Below are 19,756 nucleotides of genomic sequence, written 5' to 3'. Positions count from 1 at the left end.
GATCTTAGGCCTGGCGGTAAAGGTGGAGGCGCACAAGACGCTCCACAAGAAATGGCAGGAGCGGTTCGAGGAGATGGAGAATCGGTCGAGGCGGAAGAATCTGTGGATTCTGGGCCTCCCGGAGGGGCTGGAGGGGCCGGACGTGGGAGCGTATGTGGTCACCATGTTGAACTCGCTGATGGGAGCGGGGGTCCTTCCAGGGGCCCCTGGAGCTGGAAGGGGCCCATAGAGTGTTGGCGAGGAGGCCCAAGGCTAACGAGCCTCCGCGGGCGGTGCTGGTGCGGTTCCATCGGTTCGTCGATCGGGAGTGTGTGCTCAGGTGGGCCAAGAAGGAGAGGAGCAGCAGGTGGGAGAACGCGGAGGTTCGGATATATCAAGACTGGAGTGCGGAGGTGGCGAAGAGGAGGGCCGGGTACAATCGAGTGAAGGCGGTGCTGCACAGGAGGGGGGTGAAGTTTGGCATGTTGCAGCCGGCGCGACTGTGGGTCACCTACAAGGACCGGCACCATCATTTTGAGTCTCCGGAGGAGGCGTGGGCCTTTGTTCAGGCCGAGAAGCTGGACACAGACTGAGGGTCGGGATGGGCGATTGGGGACTGCGGTGGATATGTTATGCCTATTTTTGTTTCGGGGGAGGGGGGGGGGGCCTTTGCATTGTTTTGGGTTTCTTTTTCTCTGTGTTTTTCTCTTTCGGGTTGGGGAGGGTGGATGGGGCGGGTTGGGTACTGTTTTGGTTGGTGGCTGGGCCTGGTAGGTGGAGAGCGCGGGCTTTTTTCCCGCGCCGAAGACTGGGGGGGGGGGGGCCGGGGCAGGGAAGCGAGGATTGTTTCCCGCGCTTAGAACGGAGGGGGGAAGGGGAGAGCCTGTTGATGGGGAGCGGGAGAGGAGGGTGTGCCACACAATGGGAGGAGTCGAAGGGGAGGCGGGAGTGGCCGGGGTCAGAAGGAGTTAGCTGACTTGGGGAAGTGCAATGGGGGGAGTAAACCGGCTAGGATGGAAGTGGGGGACCTGATAATGGGGGGAGACTTTAACACGGTGTTGGATCCGGCTCTGGATCGCTCCAGGTCTAGGGCGGGTAGGAAGCCGGCGGCGGCTAGAGTGTTGAGGGGATTTATGGACCAGATGGGAGGGGTGGACCCTTGGAGATTTGCAAGGCCGGGGGCTAGGGAATTTTTATTCTTCTCACATGTCCATAAGGCTTATTCTTGAATCAACTTTTTCATTTTGAGTAGGGTGCTGATAGCGAGAGTAGAGGATACCGAGTATTCGGCAATAGCCATTTCGGACCATGCCCCGCATTGGGTGGACTTGGAGATGGGGAGGAGAGGGACCAGCGCCCACTGTGGCGCTTGGAGGTGGGGCTGTTGGTGGATGAGGAGGTGAGCGAGCGGGTCCGAGGAAGTATGGAGAGGTACTTGGAGACCAACGACAACAGAGAGGTCCGAGTGGGGATGGTATGGGAGGCACTGAAGGCAGTGGTGAGGGGAGAGCTGATCTCCATTAGGGCCCACAAGGAGCGGAGGGAGCAGGGGGAGAGGGAGAGGCTGGTGGGGGAGATGGTGAGGGTAGACAGGAGGTATGCGGAAGAGCCTGAGGAAGGATTGTTGAGGAAGAGGCGCAGCCTCCAGGCCGAATTCGACCTGGTGACCACCAGGAAGGTGGAGGTGCAGTGGAGGAAGGCCCAGGGGGCGGTCTAGGAGTATGGGGAAAAGGCAAGCCGGATGCTGGCGCATCAGCTTCGAAAGCGGGACACAGCTAGGGAGATCGGGGGAGTTAAGGACAGGGGAGGGAGCGTGGTGCGGAGTGGGGTTGGCATCAATGGGGTCTTCAGGGACTTCTACGAGGAATTGTACCGATCCGAGCCCCCACGGGAGGAGGGAGGGATGGGCTGTTTCCTGGACCAATTGAGGTTTCCAAAGGTGGAAGAGGGACTGGTGGCGGGACTGGGGGCCCCGATTGGGCTGGAGGAGCTGATCAAAGGGATAGGAAGCATGCAGACGGGGAAGGCACCGGGGCCGGACGGTTTCCCGGTCGAGTTCTATAAAAAATATATGGACCTGTTGGGCCCGCTGTTAGTTAGGACCTTTAATGAGGCAAGGGAGGGGGTGCTTTACCCAACGATGTCCCGGGCACTGATCTCCTTGATCCTGAAGCGGGACAAGGATCCCCTTCAATGTGGGTCTTACAGACCGATTTCCTTGCTAAATGTAGATGCCAAGGTGCTGGCGAAGGTCTTAGCCACGAGGATTGAGGATTGTGTGCCGCAGATCATCCATGAAGACCAGACGGGGTTTGTGAAGGTGAGGCAGTTGAACGCGAATGTGCGAAGGCTTTTGAACGTTATCATGTTGCCGGCGAGGGAGGGGGAGGCGGAGATAGTGGTGGCGATGGACGCTGAGAAAGCCTTCGATAGGGTAGAGTGGGGGTACCTGTGGGAGGTGCTGAAGAGGTTCGGGTTTGGGGAGGGGTTTGTCAGGTGGGTTAGGCTGTTGTGTGAGGTCCCGATGCGAGTGTGGCCACAAATAGGAGGAGGACCGAGTACTTTCGGTTGCACCGAGGGACGAGACAGGGGTGTCCCCTGTCCCCCCCATCTCTTCGCACTGGCGATTGAACCCCTGGTCATGGCACTGAGAGAGTCGAGGAACTGGAGGGGGTTGGTGCGGGGTGGGGAGGAGCATAGGGTGTCGCTTTATGCGGACAACCTGCTGCTGTATGTGGCGGACCCGGTGGGAGGAATGCCAGAGGTAATGAGGATCCTTAGGGAATTTGGGGACTTTTCGGGGTACAAGCTCAATATGGGGAAGAGCGAGCTGTTCGTAGTTCAGCTAGGGGACCAGGAGAGGGGGATTGGCGAGCTCCCACGAAAAAGGGCGGAGAGGAGCGTCAGATATTTGGGGGTCCAGGTGGCCAGGAGCTGGGGGGCCCTGCATAAGCTTAACTTTACAAGGCTGGTGGAGCAAATGGAGGAGGAGTTCAAGAGGTGGGACGCATTGCCAGTCCTTGATGGGTAGGGTGCAGACAATCAAAATGACGGTGGTCCCACGGTTATTGTTCCTGTTCTAGTGCCTCCTCGTGTTTATCCCGAAGGCTTTTTTCAGGCGGGTTAACAGGAGTATAATGGGGTTTGTGTGGGCACGAGGGACTCCGAGGGTGAGAAGGGTGTTCCTGGAACGGAGTAGAGATAGGGGAGGGCTGGCGCTGCCCAACCTCTGTGGGTAACAAAGAACAAAGAACAAAGAAATGTACAGCACAGGAACAGGCCCTTCGGCTCTCCAAGCCCGTGCCGACCATACTGCCCGACTAAACTACAATCTTCTACACTTCCTGGGTCCGTATCCTTCTATTCCCATCCTATTCATATATTTGTCAAGATGCCCCTTAAATGTCCCTATCGTCCCTGCTTCCACTACCTCCTCCGGTAGCGAGTTCCAGGTACCCACTACCCTCTGCGTAAAAAACTTGCCTCGTACATCTACTCTAAACCTTGCCCCTCTCACCTTAAACCTATGCCCCCTAGTAATTGACCCCTCTACCCTGGGGAAAAGCCTCTGACTATCCACTCTGTCTATGCCCCTCATAATTTTGTATACCTCTATCAGGTCGCCCCTGATGGGTGGGTACTACTGGGCCGCCAATGCGACGATGGTGCGCAAGTGGGTGATGGAGGGGGAGGGGGCTGCATGGAAGAGGCTGGAGACGGTGTCCTGTGTGGGTACGAGTCTGCGGGCGCTGGCGACGGCGCTGCTGCCGCTCCCTCCAAGGAGGTATACCACGAGCTCGGTGGTGGTGGCGGCCCTCAAAATTTGGGGGCAGTGGAGGCGGCATAGGGGGGGAAGTTGGGGCCTCGTAGTGGGCCCCATTACGGGGGAACCACCGGTTCGCCCCAGGAAGAACAGGTGGAGGGTTTTTGGGGTGGCTCAGGGCAGGGATACGAAAGTTGGGGGACCTGTTTGTGGACGGGAAGTTTGCGAGCTTGGGTGAGCTGGAGGAGAAGTACGGGCTCCCCCCCCCGGGAACACCATCAGGTACTTACAGGTAAGGGCGTTTGCCAGATGGCAGGTGGTGGAATTCCCGCGGTTACTGCCACACACAGTACAGGACAGGGTGCTCTCGGGGAGGTGGGTGGGAGTGGGGAAGATCTCGGAAACTTACCAGGTGATGCAGGAGGAGGAGGAGGCCTCGGTGGTGGAGTTGAAAGGCAAGTGGGAGAGGAGATCGAAGAGGGGACGTGGGCAGATGCCCTTGGGAGGGTGAACTCTTCCTCTTCGTGCGCGAGGCTCAGCCTCATACAGTTTAAGGTGCTGCACAGAGCACACATGACCGGGACAAGGATGAGCCGGTTCTTTGGGGGTAAGGACAGGTGTGTTAGGTGCTCAGGGAGCCCAGCAAATCACACCCATATGTTCTGGGCATGCCCAGCGCTGGAGGAATTTTGAAAGGGCGTAGCGAGGACGGTGTTGAGGGTGGTAGGATCCAGGGTCAAACCGAGCTGGGGGCTCGCAATATTTGGGGTGTCAGAGGAGCCGGGAGTGCAGGAGGCGAAAAAGGCCGGAATTCTGGCCTTTGTGTCCCTGGTAGCCCGGCGAAGGATTCTTCTTCAGTGGAAAGACGTGAGGCCCCCAAGCGTGGAATCCTGGATCAGCGATAGGGCAGGGTTCATTAAATTGGAGAGGGTGAAATTCGCCTTGAGAGGGTCGGTACAAGGGTTCTTTAGGCGGTGGCAACCGTTCTTAGACTTTCTGGCAGAACGATAGACATTGGTCAATGGCAGCAGCAGCTCGGGGGGGGGGGGGGGGGGGGGTTTACTTTATTTTTGTTTATGTTATTTACACTGGAGGGTCTGAGGGGTGTATACACCTGTTGTGTTAAGTCAGGGTGTTAATGTTAATTTATTATTTATGTACAGGCGGGGCGGGGGGGGTTGCTTTTTTAGATTGTGTTTTGTACTTAACCCTGTTGGGTTCTTTTTTCTTTCTCATTTTGTTATTGATATTTTATGAAAACCTTGAATAAATTAAAAAAAAAAAACAATTAATTACCCTCCACCTTGACTAACCCTGGCCCCTCAGGACTCAAGGCTGGAGTTTGGCAACTTTGGATTGTGACTTTTCTCTGGACTTCAGAAAAACAAGAGGGGACCTCACTGAAGAATTTCTGATGGGAAGTGATAGCGTGGAGGGACTGCGAGGATCCAACCGACTGGAGAAACTAAAACACGGTGGGGGGGGTGGAAAACGGCGTGGGCACAATCCCTCAGGATGTAGGGGTCGCTCATTTAGGACTGAGATGAGGAGTAATTTCTTCATTTGTCATTCTCTACCTACAGCACCCCCACCCCCCCATAAACCCTGGCCGAGGGCTGCGGAAGTTCCATCATTGAGTATATTTACGGAATTTACAGTGCAGAAGGCGGCCATTCGGTCCATCGAATCTGCACCGGCTCTTGGAAAGAGCACCCTACTTAAGCCCAAGCCCCCACCCTATCCCTCTAACCCTACCTCACCTTTTTGAACATGAATGGCAATTTACTATGGTCAATCCACCTAACCTGCCCATCTTTGGACTAGTTTGGGAGAGATGAATCTTTGGGGTCTCGAAAAATCAAGGGACACAGAATCCTGACAGTGCAGAAGGAGGCCATTCGGCCCATCGTGTTTGCACCGACCCTCCGAAAAGGCACCCTACCTAGGCCCACTCTCCCGCCCTTTCCCCTCAACCCCACCTAACCTACACATCTTCGGACTGCAGGAGGAAACCGGAGCACCCGGAGGAAACCCACGCAGGCACGGGGGAGCACGTGCAGACTCCGCGCAGTCATCCAAGGTCGAAACTGAACCCGGGTCCTTGAAGCCATGCGGCAGCAGTGCTAACCAGTGTCGCCGCATGTTGGGATATGAGGGAGCAGTGGGAAAGGAGTTGAAGATCAACCATGATCGTACGGAATGGTGGAGCAGACACGTGGTCAACTGCTGTTCCCACGTCTGACATTCTTATCAGAATAAAGCCCTTTGGGTCCCAGACTTCCCTTTCATTGCAGATATATAAAACGTGGGTTTGAGCGACAATAATCCAGTTGCAAAGCAGCAGGTTCCTTTCAGGAGTTTATTGAGATTAACTGACGTTACAAAAAAAGGCGAAGACATTAACTTTCAGGGACATGCAAGTCCCTTCATCAGTCAATGCAAAATTACAAAAAGGGTTTTGGTTACACTACAAAGCTCCTGGCATTTTAGTCACAAAAAATATCAAACACGTTCCATTCATGTCATACACACACACACGCGTATAATTTTCTTGTGGCAACCATTGAAAGCAGAGAAATTCTCCAACCTAAATATCATGCCAAGGATAGAATTTAAAAAGTTATCGAGCCCAATTTCAGATCTCACATAATGCAATTGCTCTGTCGAGCCAAACCCAGGAGAATAAATCAAATCCATTCTTTTAACGGGTGAGATTTGGCTGCACTTGGGTGGAGAGGCAGTGTTTGGAGTGGAGCTTATTGGGTTGCCCCGGAGAGAGCCAGCATGGATTCGATGGGATGAGCGGCCGGTAACTGGAGGAGCATTGGTCTTTGCGTTGATATTAACCGGTCAGCGTGTCTCTGGATTCTCTATGGAGTGCAGGAAATGAGCAGGAAAGGAAGGAGCAACATGGGGGAACCCAGTATGTTAAAAAAAATCCAAATGCACCGCGAGGGTTCATTCTACAAGTAGGGTGGAAAGAGAATTTATGATAAACCTAAAGAACCTTGGCTAGGTCACATTGAGAACTGTACATTGTCCTGGGAGGCACGATAGCATAGCTTCACAGCGCCAGGGTCCCAGGTTCGATTCCGGCTTGGATTACTGTCTGTGCGGATTTTGCTCGTTCTCCCCGTGTCTGCAAGGGTTTCCTCCGGGTGCTCCGGTTTCCTCCCACGAGTCCCGAAAGACGTGCTGTTGGGTGAATTGGACATTCTGAATTTTCCCTCTGTGTACCCGAACAGGCGCCGGAATGTGGCGACTAGGGACTTTTCACAGTAACTTCATTGCAGTGTTAATGTAAGTCTACTTGTGACACTGATGAAGATTATTATTATCAAGCAGATGGAGGCAGTTGAGAAGGTGCAGGAAAGATTCACAAGGATAAGGCCATAAGATGTAGGAGCAGAAGTAAGCCACTCGGCCCATCGTGTCTGCTCTGCCACTCAATGAGACCATGGCTGATCTGATGTGACAATCCTCAACTCCACTTTCCCGCCTTATCCCCAAATTCCTCGAATCCCTTACTGATGAAAGCAGAGCAGGGATAGATAGCCAGCGGGGAAGATGAAACGGACTGGGACTCTCCACCCTAAAGAGAAGGGAGGGCTGAGTCGTGACCTGATAGAGGTCTTCAAAGATTTATAAAGCGGGGAAATTCAAAGCTGGAGATCATAAATTCGAGCCAGTCACTAATACGACCGATACACGTCTTCACTCAGGGGAGTAGTTAGTCATGGAGTGGCGGTGAATAGCATAGATGTCTTTATGAGGAAACTAGACGAACACATGAGAGAGAAAGGAATAGAATATGTTTGGGGACAGGGTGGTGGGGGATGAAGTAAGGTGGGAAAGAGGCCCAAATGGAGGCAGTTAGGCCGAAAAACCCACATAGTCGTTAATAACCCCTCTCCAAAATGAACATGAAAATTCACAGCCTGTGGCTCGATGCATCTTCAGTATATGATATCGCGATTTACCTTTCCCAGGCCCAATTATCCAGATGGTCATTCGGACTGTCTTGTTATGCGGTCCTTGAGGAAAGCAGAAAGAAACGGCAGACTTGCGAAAGGTGGCACTGGAGAAGTACGGAGCGGGAGGCAACACAAGAGAAACGACAAAGTCCTCAGGATGGTGGAGCGGGAGGGTGGGGGGGTGGGGGGGGGGGGGGGGGTGAAGGGCGTTAGTGAATATAGTCTAGAACAAGGTCGGATCGACCACCTTCGAAGGAGTGCAAGAGGTGACAGGGAGATAGAATAGAGGGAGGTAGACCTAGAGGGAGAAAGAATGATGATGGTGGACAACTTGAAATTAAAAATGTGGAGGCTCCCCATTCAGCCCAACCAGTCCACGCTGTTGGTCATGCGCCACTCAATCCCCCCCCACCTTTCCTCATTTAATCTACCATCGTAACCCTGTTACCTTCTCCCTTAACTGCTTATCCAACGCTACCCCTCCCACCTTAAAAGCATCTAAACCATCTGCTTCACTCCCTCTGGGTAAGGACTTTTCTGAAGTCCCTCCTGGATTTCCTGTGACTAGCTTACATCCTCGGCCTCTGGTTAGGCCCTCGGCCACAAGAAGATACTTTCTCTCGGCGTCCGACCTGACCGTTCCGTGGTCACCTCCACTGAAATCACCTTCTTCACTTCCAAATCTCTCCTATTCTTTCCAAAAATAAAGGAAGAATGGGGCTCAAATTTGAAAACATCACGACATCCATCCCAAATCTGGAATTTTCTCCCTGAAAGATCGCGGCGCAGTCGGGATTTTCAAGACTGGTGATTCCTGTTCGGTAAGGAAGGACGTCGAAGGGATGCGGAGCAAAGGTGAGTGGGTAGAGTCGAACCACAGGTCGGCTGTGGTCGAGCTCGATGGCAGAACAGACTCGAGGGGCTGAATGGCCTCCTGCTATCGCTGTTAAATCACTATCTTGCGTGAATTGATCAACGGTTGATTCCTGATAACCGGAGATATGCGGGGGGGGGGGGAAAGAGGTGGTCGGCAGGAAATGTAGGGTTGCAGTTACAATCAGATCAGCCATGAACTTATTGACTGGAGGAGCAGACTTGAGGGGCCGAGTGGCCTCCTGATTCGTATGTTTGTACACTCATATGAAGTTAAATCGGGGCTAGTTCCACAAAGTACCTCACCGTTTATTCAATAAGGTGACAGGGACACCAGTTGTTACGAGAATACATGAACAGACCAGGACAGATTTCGATTGGATGATGGAAGACGCTGGGACATATGGGAAGAAGTAACTTGGTTTCTCCGTACGAGAGGGGGGGAGGGGAAAAAAATAGCGAATGGCATCTCTCGAGTTGTCCCGGCTGTTAATGTGTTCGGAGTTGGTAATCTGTAAAATAAGAAGCAGAGTTACAGGACAGCCCGTTCAGACTAGGTTTCGGCTGCCAAAATTTTTTTTCTTAACCATCAGATTCACAGCGATTCACACTGGTCAGCCCCGATCGCGAGTTCCCAGCTTGCTAAAGGTCTGTGTGCGTCTCCTGCCCCTCACTCCTCCGCGCCGTGACTTACTGGTTCCGCAATGATGTGAGGTGCTGGCACATCACCGACCATGACGTCACAAGGCTGTGATCGGCTCCGTGCTGCTGTCAGCTGATCTCAATCAGTCAGACAATCGACCTAACGCTGAAAATTATCTTCAATGGGCGGGATTTTCTTTCTTGTTTGTTTTTTAAAATACATTTTTAGAGTATCCAATTCTTTCCCCCCCCCCCCCCCAATTAAGGGGCAATTTAGTGTGGCCAATCCACCCACCCTGTACATCTTTCTGGGTTGTGGGGGTAAGACCCATGCAAACACAGGGAGAAAGAGCAGCATTAGTTAGCACCGCGCCGAGGTCCCAGGTTCGATCCCGGCTCTGGGTCATTGTCTGTGTGGAGTTTGCACATTCTCCCCATGTCTGCGTGGGTCTCACCCCCACAACCCAAAGATGTGCAGGGTAGGTGGATTGGCCACGCTAAATTGCCCCTTCATTGGAATGAATTGGGTACTCTAAATGTATATTAAACAAACGACACAGGGGAGAATGTGCAAACTCCACACGGACAGTGACCCAGGGCCGGGATCGAACCTGGATCCTCAGGGCAACGGGTGGGGTTTTCCGTTGCCCCCCGCTGTGGTGTTTTCCGGAAGCGGAAGCGGTCCGCCTTGGCTGGACCGCCATTGGCTGGCGGAGGGAACTTCTGGTCTCTCCGCTGTCTACGGGATTTTGTGTCGCTTGTACCCTCTGCCGTCGGGGAAGCCCACAGCGGATGGGACGGGGGCCGCTGTCAACTCTGGCAAAGCATGGTCTCTCAGGCTTCGAGAAAGATCGAGTCCAGCACCGCACGGGGGCCGTGTCCCAGAATCCCTCAGCACCTTCAGGCAAGGCAGAGCAGGGGGATAAAGCAGGGAAGAAAGTGCTGGTCAGATCAGGCATGACACCCGCCTGCCGTGACTCAGTGGGCAGCACTCTTGCTGCGGAGTCAGAGTCGGGTTCAAGTCTCACTCCAAGACCTGAAGCACAAAATTCAAGGCTGACTCTCCAGTGCAGCACTGGCGGGGTGTCGTACTGTCAGAGGTGCCGTCTTTTGGATGACATATAAAAACGATCCCACAGCCACGATTGCGAAGAAGACCAAGGGAGTTCATCCCAGAGGTTACAACCCTATACAGAAAAATTTAGAAGGCCCCACGTTAAGCAGAGTTAGTACAATATACTTTCTCACACAGGACTTAAATGCATCCCAAATTGAGTGAAGGGGTCTCGCTCGCTCGCTCTCTTTCTGTGATGACCATTGGGGTCTGAAGAGATTGTCTTTGCTGCAGCAACCTATGGAAAGGATGTGATTGTACTAGAGAGGGTGCAGAGGAGATTCACCAGGATGTTGCCTGGGCTGGATCATTTCAGCTATGAAGGGAGGCTGGATAGGTCGGGGTTGTTCTCCTTGGAATAGAGAAGGCTGAGGGGGGAACCTGATTGAGGTGTACAAAATTTTTAGGTGGACAGGAAGAAACTTTTCCCCTTAGCGGAGGGGGTCAAGAAGCAGGGGTATGAAATTTAAGGCAAGGGGACAGGGGGTTTAAAGGGGATTTGAGGAAAAGCCTTTTCACCCAGAGGGGGGTGGGAATCTGGAACTCGCTGCCTGAAAGGGGTGGTAGAGGCGGGAATCCTCGTAACGTTTAAGAACCATTTGGATGGGCACCAAACAAGGCTGAGCTGGAAAATGGGATTAGGATAGGTGCTTGATGGCCAGTGCAGAGACGATGGGCCGAGGGGCCTCTTCCCGTCCTCTGAAACCTCTATGACCTGGAGCCAGTGGGACTACAGGGTCCTTGAAGGTCACGGGTAGGTGATCGGAGAGCCTCACCGGTGAAGCTGTAGGTTTCCGCTGTTGGGGGGGAACCATTCTCCCAGCAGTATTGTGCATTTCTTCAAAAAGAAATGGGAGGTGTCCTTTCTGTGTGACTGAGCACTTGGTTTGGAGCCTCATCGAATGAGATCATAAAACAGGTTCACAAAGACACGTTGCACATTCTCGAGCTTCCTAATCAGATGGGAAAATATGTCCAGACACACCGAACCCGGTGTTTGAAATTTAAACCCCGTCTCTCTCTTGCAGCAAGGAAATACTCACCTCCACTTTGAGTTATATACCTGACCCAGGGCAGGGCCTGATAGCCACTTTTCTCGATAATCTTCATGTACCTCACCTATGAAGCAAAGGAAAGGCAAAGGTTCATCCCGGTGGAGTGGGGTAGTGCTCAATTTGAAGAGGCGCAAGGTTCCCAGGACACAGACATAGAATTTACAGTGCAGAAGGAGGCCATTCAGCCCATTGAGTCTGCACTGGCCCTTGGAAAGAGCACCCCACTTAAGCCCACACCCCTGCCCCATACCCGTAACCCAGCAACCCCACCCAACTTCCCTGGACACCCGTAACCCAGCAACCCCATCCAACCTCCCTGGACACCCGTAACCCAGCAACCCCACCCAACCTCCCTGGACACCCGTAACCCAGCAACCCCATCCAACCTCCCTGGACACCCATAACCCCATCCAACCTCCCTGGACACCCGTAACCCAGCAACCCCATCCAACCACCCTGGACACCCATAACCCCATCCAACCTCCCTGGACACCCGTAACCCAGCAACCCCATCCAACCACCCTGGACACCCGTAACCCAGCAACCCCACCCAACCTCCCTGGACACCCGTAACCCAGCAACCCCACCCAACCTCCCTGGACACCCGTAACCCAGCAACCCCACCCAACCTCCCTGGACACCCGTAACCCAGCAACCCCACCCAACCTCCCTGGACACCCGTAACCCAGCAACCCCACCCAACCTCCCTGGACACCCGTAACCCAGCAACCCCACCCAACCTCCCTGGACACCCGTAACCCAGCAACCCCACCCAACCTCCCTGGACACCCGTAACCCAGCAACCCCATCCAACCTCCCTGGACACCCGTAACCCAGCAACCCCACCCAACCTCCCTGGACACCCGTAATCCAGCAACTCCATCCAACCTCCCTGGACACCCGTAACCCAGCAACCCCACCCAACCTCCCTGGACACCCGTAACCCAGCAACCCCACCCAACCTCCCTGGACACCCGTAACCCAGCAACCCCACCCAACCTCCCTGGACACCTGTAACCCAGCAACCCCATCCAACCTCCCTGGACACCCGTAACCCAGCAACTCCACCCAACCTCCCTGGACACCCGTAACCCAGCAACTCCACCCAACCTCCCTGGACACCCGTAACCCAGCAACCCCATCCAACCTCCCTGGACACCCGTAACCCAGCAACCCCACCCAACCTCCCTGGACACCCGTAACCCAGCAACCCCACCCAACCTCCCTGGACACCCGTAACCCAGCAACCCCACCCAACCTCCCTGGACACCCGTAACCCAGCAACGCAACCCCACCCAACCTCCCTGGACACCCGTAACCCAGCAACCCCACCCAACCTCCCTGGACACCCGTAACCCAGCAACGCAACCCCACCCAACCTCCCTGGACACCCGTAACCCAGCAACCCCACCCAACCTCCCTGGACACCTGTAACCCAGCAACTCCACCCAACCTCCCTGGACACCCGTAACCCAGCAACCCCATCCAACCTCCCTGGACACCCATAACCCCATCCAACCTCCTTGGACACGAAGGGTAATTTATCATGGCCAATCCACCTAACAGCATGTCTTTCGGGACTTGTGGGAGGAAACCGGAGCACCCGGAGGAAACCCACACAGACACGGGGAGAACGTGCAGACTCCGCACAGACCGTGCCCCAAGCTGGGAATCGAACCTGGGACCCTGGAGCTGTAATCATTTACACCTCCCGGTTTTATTGAAAGAGAGTATATTCAACACTTTTTACCCCCCTCCCTTTGGGGGCGAGGGGGTGGGGGGGGGGGGGGGGGGGGGGATGTGCCGACAAGACACCCATGTTGATTATCGGTCTGTTCAACACGATCAACAAGTCCTAGAGTGGGGCTTGAACACAGAGCTTCTGGCCCAGAGGGAGGGACGCCGCCCCCACTGCACCACAAAGCCTCCCACCTCCCCCCCCGTCAACCTGCTGCCTGAAGCTGAATCATCGACAAACCTGGGCGAGGGGCTGGAGGTCAAAGTGCAGGACACCACCATGAGGAGAGGAGATAAGACGAGTCAAGCAGCAGCGACAAAATGGCGGCATACTTGGGTTTCAAAAGACGATGAACGCAAACGAGGAACGGTTAACCAGGTACGGACGCAGGTGGAAACGTTAAGCAATCTTCCTCTTTTCAATCCAATATATAATAATCTTTAGTGTCACAAGTAGGTTTACATTAACACTGCAATGAAGTTACTATGGGGAACAGAGAGGATAGATAGAAATAAACTATTTTTGCCGGCTTTCGAGACCACGACTAGGGGGACTTAATCTAAAATTTAAAGCTGGACGTCTCAGGAACAATATTGGGAAATATTTCCGCACACAGTAAGTTTGGAACTCTCTTCCACACCAGCAGTCGACGCTGGCTCAAATGTTCATCTGAAATCTGGGATGGATAATTTCCGTTAAGTAAGGGTATTAGATCATAGAATTTACAGTGCAGAAGGAGGCCATTCGGCCCATCGAGTCTGCACCGGCTCTTGGAAAGAGCACCCTATCCAAGCCCACACCTCCACCCTATCCCCAGAACCCAGCAACCCCACCCAACACCAAGGGCAATTTTGGACACTTAGGGCAATTTAGCGCGGCCAATCCTCCGAACCTGCACATCTTTGGACTGTGAGAGGAAACCGGAGCCCCCGGAGGAAACCCACGCAGACAAGGGGAGAACGTGCAGACTCCGCACAGACAGTGACCCAAGCCGGGAATCGAACCTGGGACCCTGGAGCTGTGAAGCAATTGTGCTAACCACTATGCTACCGTGCTGCCATTAAGGGCGGGCAGGTATGTGGGGTTCGGCCCTTCGTTGATTTGGTGGCAGAATAGGCTCAAGGGGCTGAATGGCTTGCTCCTGGTCCCCGGGTGCAGGTTGAAATGCTGAAGTGCATGGGTTGTCCAGGATGTTTGCCGCTTGACCCTAGGGCTCGGAGAATGGGTTTTTCCAACCCTTCAGTGAATATAGAAATGTAGAAAATAGGAGCTGGAGGAGGCCATTCATTATGATCATGGCTGATCATCCAACTCAATAGCCTAATCCCACTTTATTCCCCCCCCCCCCCCCCCCCCCCACCACCATATCCTTTGATCCCCTTTGCCCCAAGTGCTATATCTCACTGCTGCTTGAAATCATGCAACATTTTGGCCTCAACTACTCCTTGTGGTAATAAATTCCACAGGCCAACCACTCTCTGGGTGAAGAAACTTCCCCATCTCAGTCCTAAATGGTCTACCCCGTAGTCTCAGGCTGTGACTCCTGGTTCTGGACACCCCCCACCATCGGGAACATCCTTCCTGCCTCTACCCTGTCCAGTCCTGTCAGAATTCTATAGGTTTCTATGAGATTCCACCCCCCCCCCCATTCTTCTGAACTCTAGCGAATATAATCCTAACCGACTCAATCTTCCCTCATTCATCCATCCCGCCATCCCAGGAATCAGTCTGGTAAACCTTCACTGCACTCCCTCGTGAGCAAGAACATCCTTCCTCAGAGAAGGAGACCAAAACTGCCCACAATACTCCAGATGTGGCCTCACCAAGACCCTGTATAATTGCAGCAACACATCCCTGCTCCTGTACTCGAATCCTCTCACAATGAAGGCCAACATACACTGTGCCGCCTGCTGCACCTGCATGGCTATACCCCCCCCCCCACACAACCTCCGCAGCCAATCGCACATTAGCACTGACCTGCACCCCAGATACCGTGAAGTACGGGATTTCGAATTTCACCGAGATCGGAGGCTTTCCTTCAGCGTTTTCATTCTCCACGCTCGGTAGGCCGAAGTGAGCCCGCATTAGATATTCCTTTCCACCCTGACCAAAAAAAGAGGGAGAGGGAAAGGTGCGAAAACTGAAAGAACGATTTCCACTAGAACACCGAACAATTAGAAATGACTCCACTCCACTTATTCCAGTGCTATCTACTCTAATCTCTATCCTTTCTCATATTCCCTTTGTAAAAGGAAGACTTGGACTTGTGTAGCACTTTTCCCATACTCACGACATTCCGAAGAGCTTTACAGCCAATGAAGGATAGGCACTGTTGCGATGTAGGAAACACTGCAGCGAATTTCCGCACAGCAAGCTCCCACAAACAGCAACATAATGACCAGATCATCAGGGTTTTTTTTAAAAAAGTGACACGGCCAGGACACTGCAATAACTCCCCTTCCTTTATTTGAAATTATGCCGTAGGACCTTTTACATCCACCCGAGGGGGCCGATGAGGCATTGGTCTTATCCGGAAGATGGCACCTCTGACGGTGCAGCGCCCCACCACCCCCGGTACTGGCACCGGAGTGCCAGCCTGGATCATGGGCTCAAATCTCTGGGATAGGGCTCAAACCCCGCCACCATCTGACTCACAAGAGAGGTGAGAATGCCACCCACGGAGCAGAGGGTTTGCCACATTGGACGTAACGAGTGCCACTCACAGGCAAGGACTTGATGGTCCACACCACGGTGTTGTTTTCAGGAACCCACTTGGCACTGCCCATACTGGTCTTGAACTTGGGCGAATCTGCGTCGCTGGGCACCGGGACAACGATCTCCACATTGTTGGCCACGGACTGCTTCTTGAACTGACTCTTGGCCTGTAAGGGGGCGGGGGAGGAGAACAAACTTATCATCAGCTGGTTGACCTCTGAGGAATTCTCTCCCCATGTCCTAAAGTTAGCAAACTCCTCTTGCAGTGGCAGCCCCCCGGTATCTCACTCACGTCGCCACCTCCCTTCATGGACGAACCCGGATAGGACATGCTGGGTGGGTATTCAACAACATGGGCATCATGCCCCACATTAACCCTGTACATGCCGGACCATTGTACTACAAAAAAAAAAAAAAAGAATTATTTCCTTTATGGGCAGGATTCTGCGGCCGGGCCCTGCCGAAGACCTGGAATTCCCGCCCGAGGTCGACGGACCTTTAAAAGATCTGTCAAATTATCCAGCCCCGCCCGTGACGATTCCCGTGAGACCCAGGGCTGGGACCGGAACATCTACCCCTCTGTCTCTCCCTTTCCACTTGGGCTTGGGAGGCAGAAGCAGAGTCTGCTGGCGCATTGAAGGGTTAACACCGGGAGAATACATGATGCTGATGTAATAACCGTGTTGCATCACATTGACTGAGTATCAGTGATCTGCAGGAAGGAGCAGTTCCCATCTCAAGCAGAATTCCCGCTGTGTACACAGTAGCTGTAAATAGCATAGGGTTCGATCCTCGTTCGGGCTGAGGTTAATGCTTCATCGTGTGGTTGGGGTCTGGACAGGGTTCTATGGGATAGTCTAGTCTCCCAAAGCTGCTCGACCCGAGACGGTAACTTCTTAAAAACGATTACTCTTTATGGAGACGTGTGTAGACTTAGACATGGAGAGAGCTCCTTGCATGAACCCTTTACTGTACATGTGGAAATATTTCTAATTGTTAACAAAGATTTACAACGGGCGGCAGGTTGGGGCAGTGGTTAGCACTGCTGCCTACGGCGCGGAGGACCCGGGTTCGATCCCGGCCCTGGGTCACTGTCCATGTGGAGTTTGCACATTCTCCCAGTGTCTCCGTGGGTCACACCCCCACAACCCAAAGATATTTTAAAAAATAAATTTAGTGTACCCAATTCAGTTTTTCTAATGAAGGGGAAATTTAACGTGGCCAATCCACCTAGCCTTTGAGTTGTGGGGGGCAAAACCCACGCAAACACGGGGAGAATGTGCAAACTCCACACGGACAGAGACCCAGAGCCAGGATTGAACCTGGGACCTTGGCGCCATGAGGCAGCAATGCTAACCACTGTCCCACCGTGCTGCCCTACCCACAACCCAAAGATGTGCAGGGTAGGTGGATTGCCACGCTAAATTACCCCTTAATTGGAAAAAAATAATTTGGTACTCTAAATTTAAAAAAACCGAAAGACTTAAAATTAACCTACTTAAGGCACAAAGACTGCTTTGAGAGACACTGTTTCTGTAGCCAATACCCTCCCAATATTTAACCTCAGATTGGACGGTAGAGGTGACAAAATTACTGTCCTTCAATCTCTATAGAGCACCTTCAGTACAGTAAAATATTTCAAGTCATTCCCAGGAATATTATCAGATCAAAATTATTTTTATTTATTTTTAAAAACATTTCGATAAAGCCAAACTTAGCTGGTGGAAAGCGAAACGGAGACAAGAGCAGTTTTGTGGGGTCAGCTCGGTGGTGCAGTGGGTTAGCATTGCTGCCTCATGGCGCCGAGGTCCCAGGTTCAATCCCGGCTCTGGGTCACTGTCTGTGTGGAGTTTGTACGTTCTCCCCGTGTCTGTGTGGGTTTCGCCCCCACAACCCAAAGATGTGCAGGGTAGGTGGATTGGCCACGCTAAATTGCCCCTTAATTGGAAAAAATGAGCAGTTTTGTGGTACATGGGCTGGAGATGGGCTGACGTGGTGAGTATTCGTTTGACTGCAGGGGGGAGGAACAGAAGACGGTGTTGGTCAGCTGATCCGGCTCGATGGCAGGAGTCTGGTGCCGAATAGCAGCGACAGAAGGAGTTTAATCAACGCGCTGCCCGAGGTAGTTCTCGGGGCATGGGGCCCGGTCTTGCCCCATGGTGATACACTGCGAATAGCAACCATCGGACAAGGGAGGACTCTACGCAATGGGAGGAAGGGGTGTGGGATTCAGCAACAAGAGAACAAATTTCCCAGGAAAAAGAACCATAGCAGCTTCAATAAAGAAGAAGGGAAGGTTGTTTTCAATTGGTCACTTAATATCCATTAATTGGAATTGAAGAGTTTTCTTTTACCTTAATCATATATTCCACGCGACTGTGAGAAAACTTCTCGATCACTGATTCAATCCAAATTAGAGGTTTTACCTAAATTTTTAAAATAAAGAGAGCTTTTTAAATTCAGTTTCCATATCACATTAGACTGTGCTTGCTCTAGGAGAGGAATGCCCCTGGGTCAGGGCAGCTGCAAAAATCCAGGTTTGCATTTTTAACCCTTCAGTGGCTGGTTTAGCACAGTGGGCTAAACAGCTGGCTTGTAATGCAGAACAAGGCCAGCAGTGCGGGTTCAATTCCCATACCGGCCTCCCCGAACAGGCGCCAGAATATGGCGACTAGGGTCTTCTCACAGTAACTTCATTGAAGCCTACTTGTGATAATAAGCGATTATTATTATTTGTAGATACTCAGCCTCCAGCCCTCCCATCTCCACCAGAATGCCCTTGGTACGTTGCCTCGGCTACCATTTCCGGTAGAGTACGCTCCTGTTGTTCATTCTTGGGAGGTGAGCATCCCTGGCTAGGCCAACATTTGTTATCCCCGGGGTTATGGGTTTGTTTGGCGGCTCAAGGATGATATCTTGAGACTCGTATGTTCAAACACGAACACCTCAGTGGTCATCTTTTTTCAAAATAAATTTAGAGTACCCAATTATTTTTTTCTCCAATTAAGGGGCAATTTAGCGTGGCCAAGGGCAGCACGGTGGCGCAGTGGGTTAGCGCTGCTGCCTCACGGCGCCGAGGTCCCAGGTTCTATCCCGGCTCTGGGTCACTGGCTGTGTGGAATTTGCACATTCTCTCCCTGTTTGTGTGGGTTTCACCCCCACAGCTCAAAGATGTGCAGGGTAGGTGGATTGGCCACGCTAAATTGCCCCTTAATTGGAAAAAATGAATTGGGTACTCTAAATTTATAAATAAGGGGCAATTTAGCCAATGCACCTACCCTGCACATCTTTGGGTTGTGGGGAGTGAAACCCACGCAGCCATGGGGAGAATGTGCAAACTCCACACGGACAGTGATCCAGGGCCAGGATTCGAACCCGGATCCTCAGCGGCAGTCCCAGTGCTAACCACTGCGCCACATGCCGCCCTACTCAGTGGACATCTTTAAAGATGTGCAGATCCCCAGTTACTGCCAAGAATGGTGCTGCTGTCTCCATGCAGGCTCCTTCTAGATGGTTCTCTGAGTCTATTACCATGTGACTCTATACAGCATACTGTGGTGCCATTCTCCAGTACCACATCAACCTTTGCTCTGCTGAGCACCTTTACATTACAATGGCATGCAGGCACACACAACACGGTACCAATTGCCCAGGGGAAGATTGTGGTAAGTTGCCTTCTTGACCTCCTTCAGCATGTGGCGTAGGTACACCCTATAGGAAGAGAGTTCCAGGATTCTGACCCAGCGACAGGGAATGAACGGTGATGTAGTTCAAAGTTGGGATGGTGTGCGATTTGAAAGGGAACTTGCAGGTGATGATGCTCTCGGGCATCAATCACCCTTCCAGCCAATGGGGATTGCGGGTTTGGAAGTTGCAGCCAAAGGAGCCTTGGCAAGAGGTTGA

The 19,756-nt window shown here is 52.8% G+C and overlaps 1 protein-coding gene across 2 annotated transcripts in view; it reads right to left on the bottom strand.

Moving 5' to 3' along the window:
* Positions 1-6,087: 6,087 nt before the first annotated feature.
* Positions 6,088-19,756, bottom strand: part of LOC140403272 (AP-1 complex subunit mu-2) — a 46,425-nt gene continuing 32,756 nt past the window's right edge. The window contains exons 8-12 of one of the 2 annotated variants that reach the window (XM_072491058.1): positions 18,208-18,279; positions 15,862-16,020; positions 15,116-15,241; positions 11,389-11,464; positions 6,088-9,101 (exon numbers count right to left, since the gene is read on the bottom strand). In XM_072491058.1, coding sequence (XP_072347159.1) covers positions 9,079-9,101; positions 11,389-11,464; positions 15,116-15,241; positions 15,862-16,020; positions 18,208-18,279 — 456 coding nt within the window. In that variant the 3' untranslated portion in view covers positions 6,088-9,078. The remainder of the gene's footprint in view (positions 9,102-11,388; positions 11,465-15,115; positions 15,242-15,861; positions 16,021-18,207; positions 18,280-19,756) is intronic. The other variant, XM_072491059.1, reaches the window with a different exon arrangement.

Source organism: Scyliorhinus torazame, chromosome 27 (assembly GCF_047496885.1).
Source record: "Scyliorhinus torazame isolate Kashiwa2021f chromosome 27, sScyTor2.1, whole genome shotgun sequence".
Classification (NCBI taxonomy): domain Eukaryota; kingdom Metazoa; phylum Chordata; class Chondrichthyes; order Carcharhiniformes; family Scyliorhinidae; genus Scyliorhinus; species Scyliorhinus torazame.
Note: the sequence above shows the minus strand (reverse complement) of the source record. Positions and strands in the feature narration are given on the sequence as shown.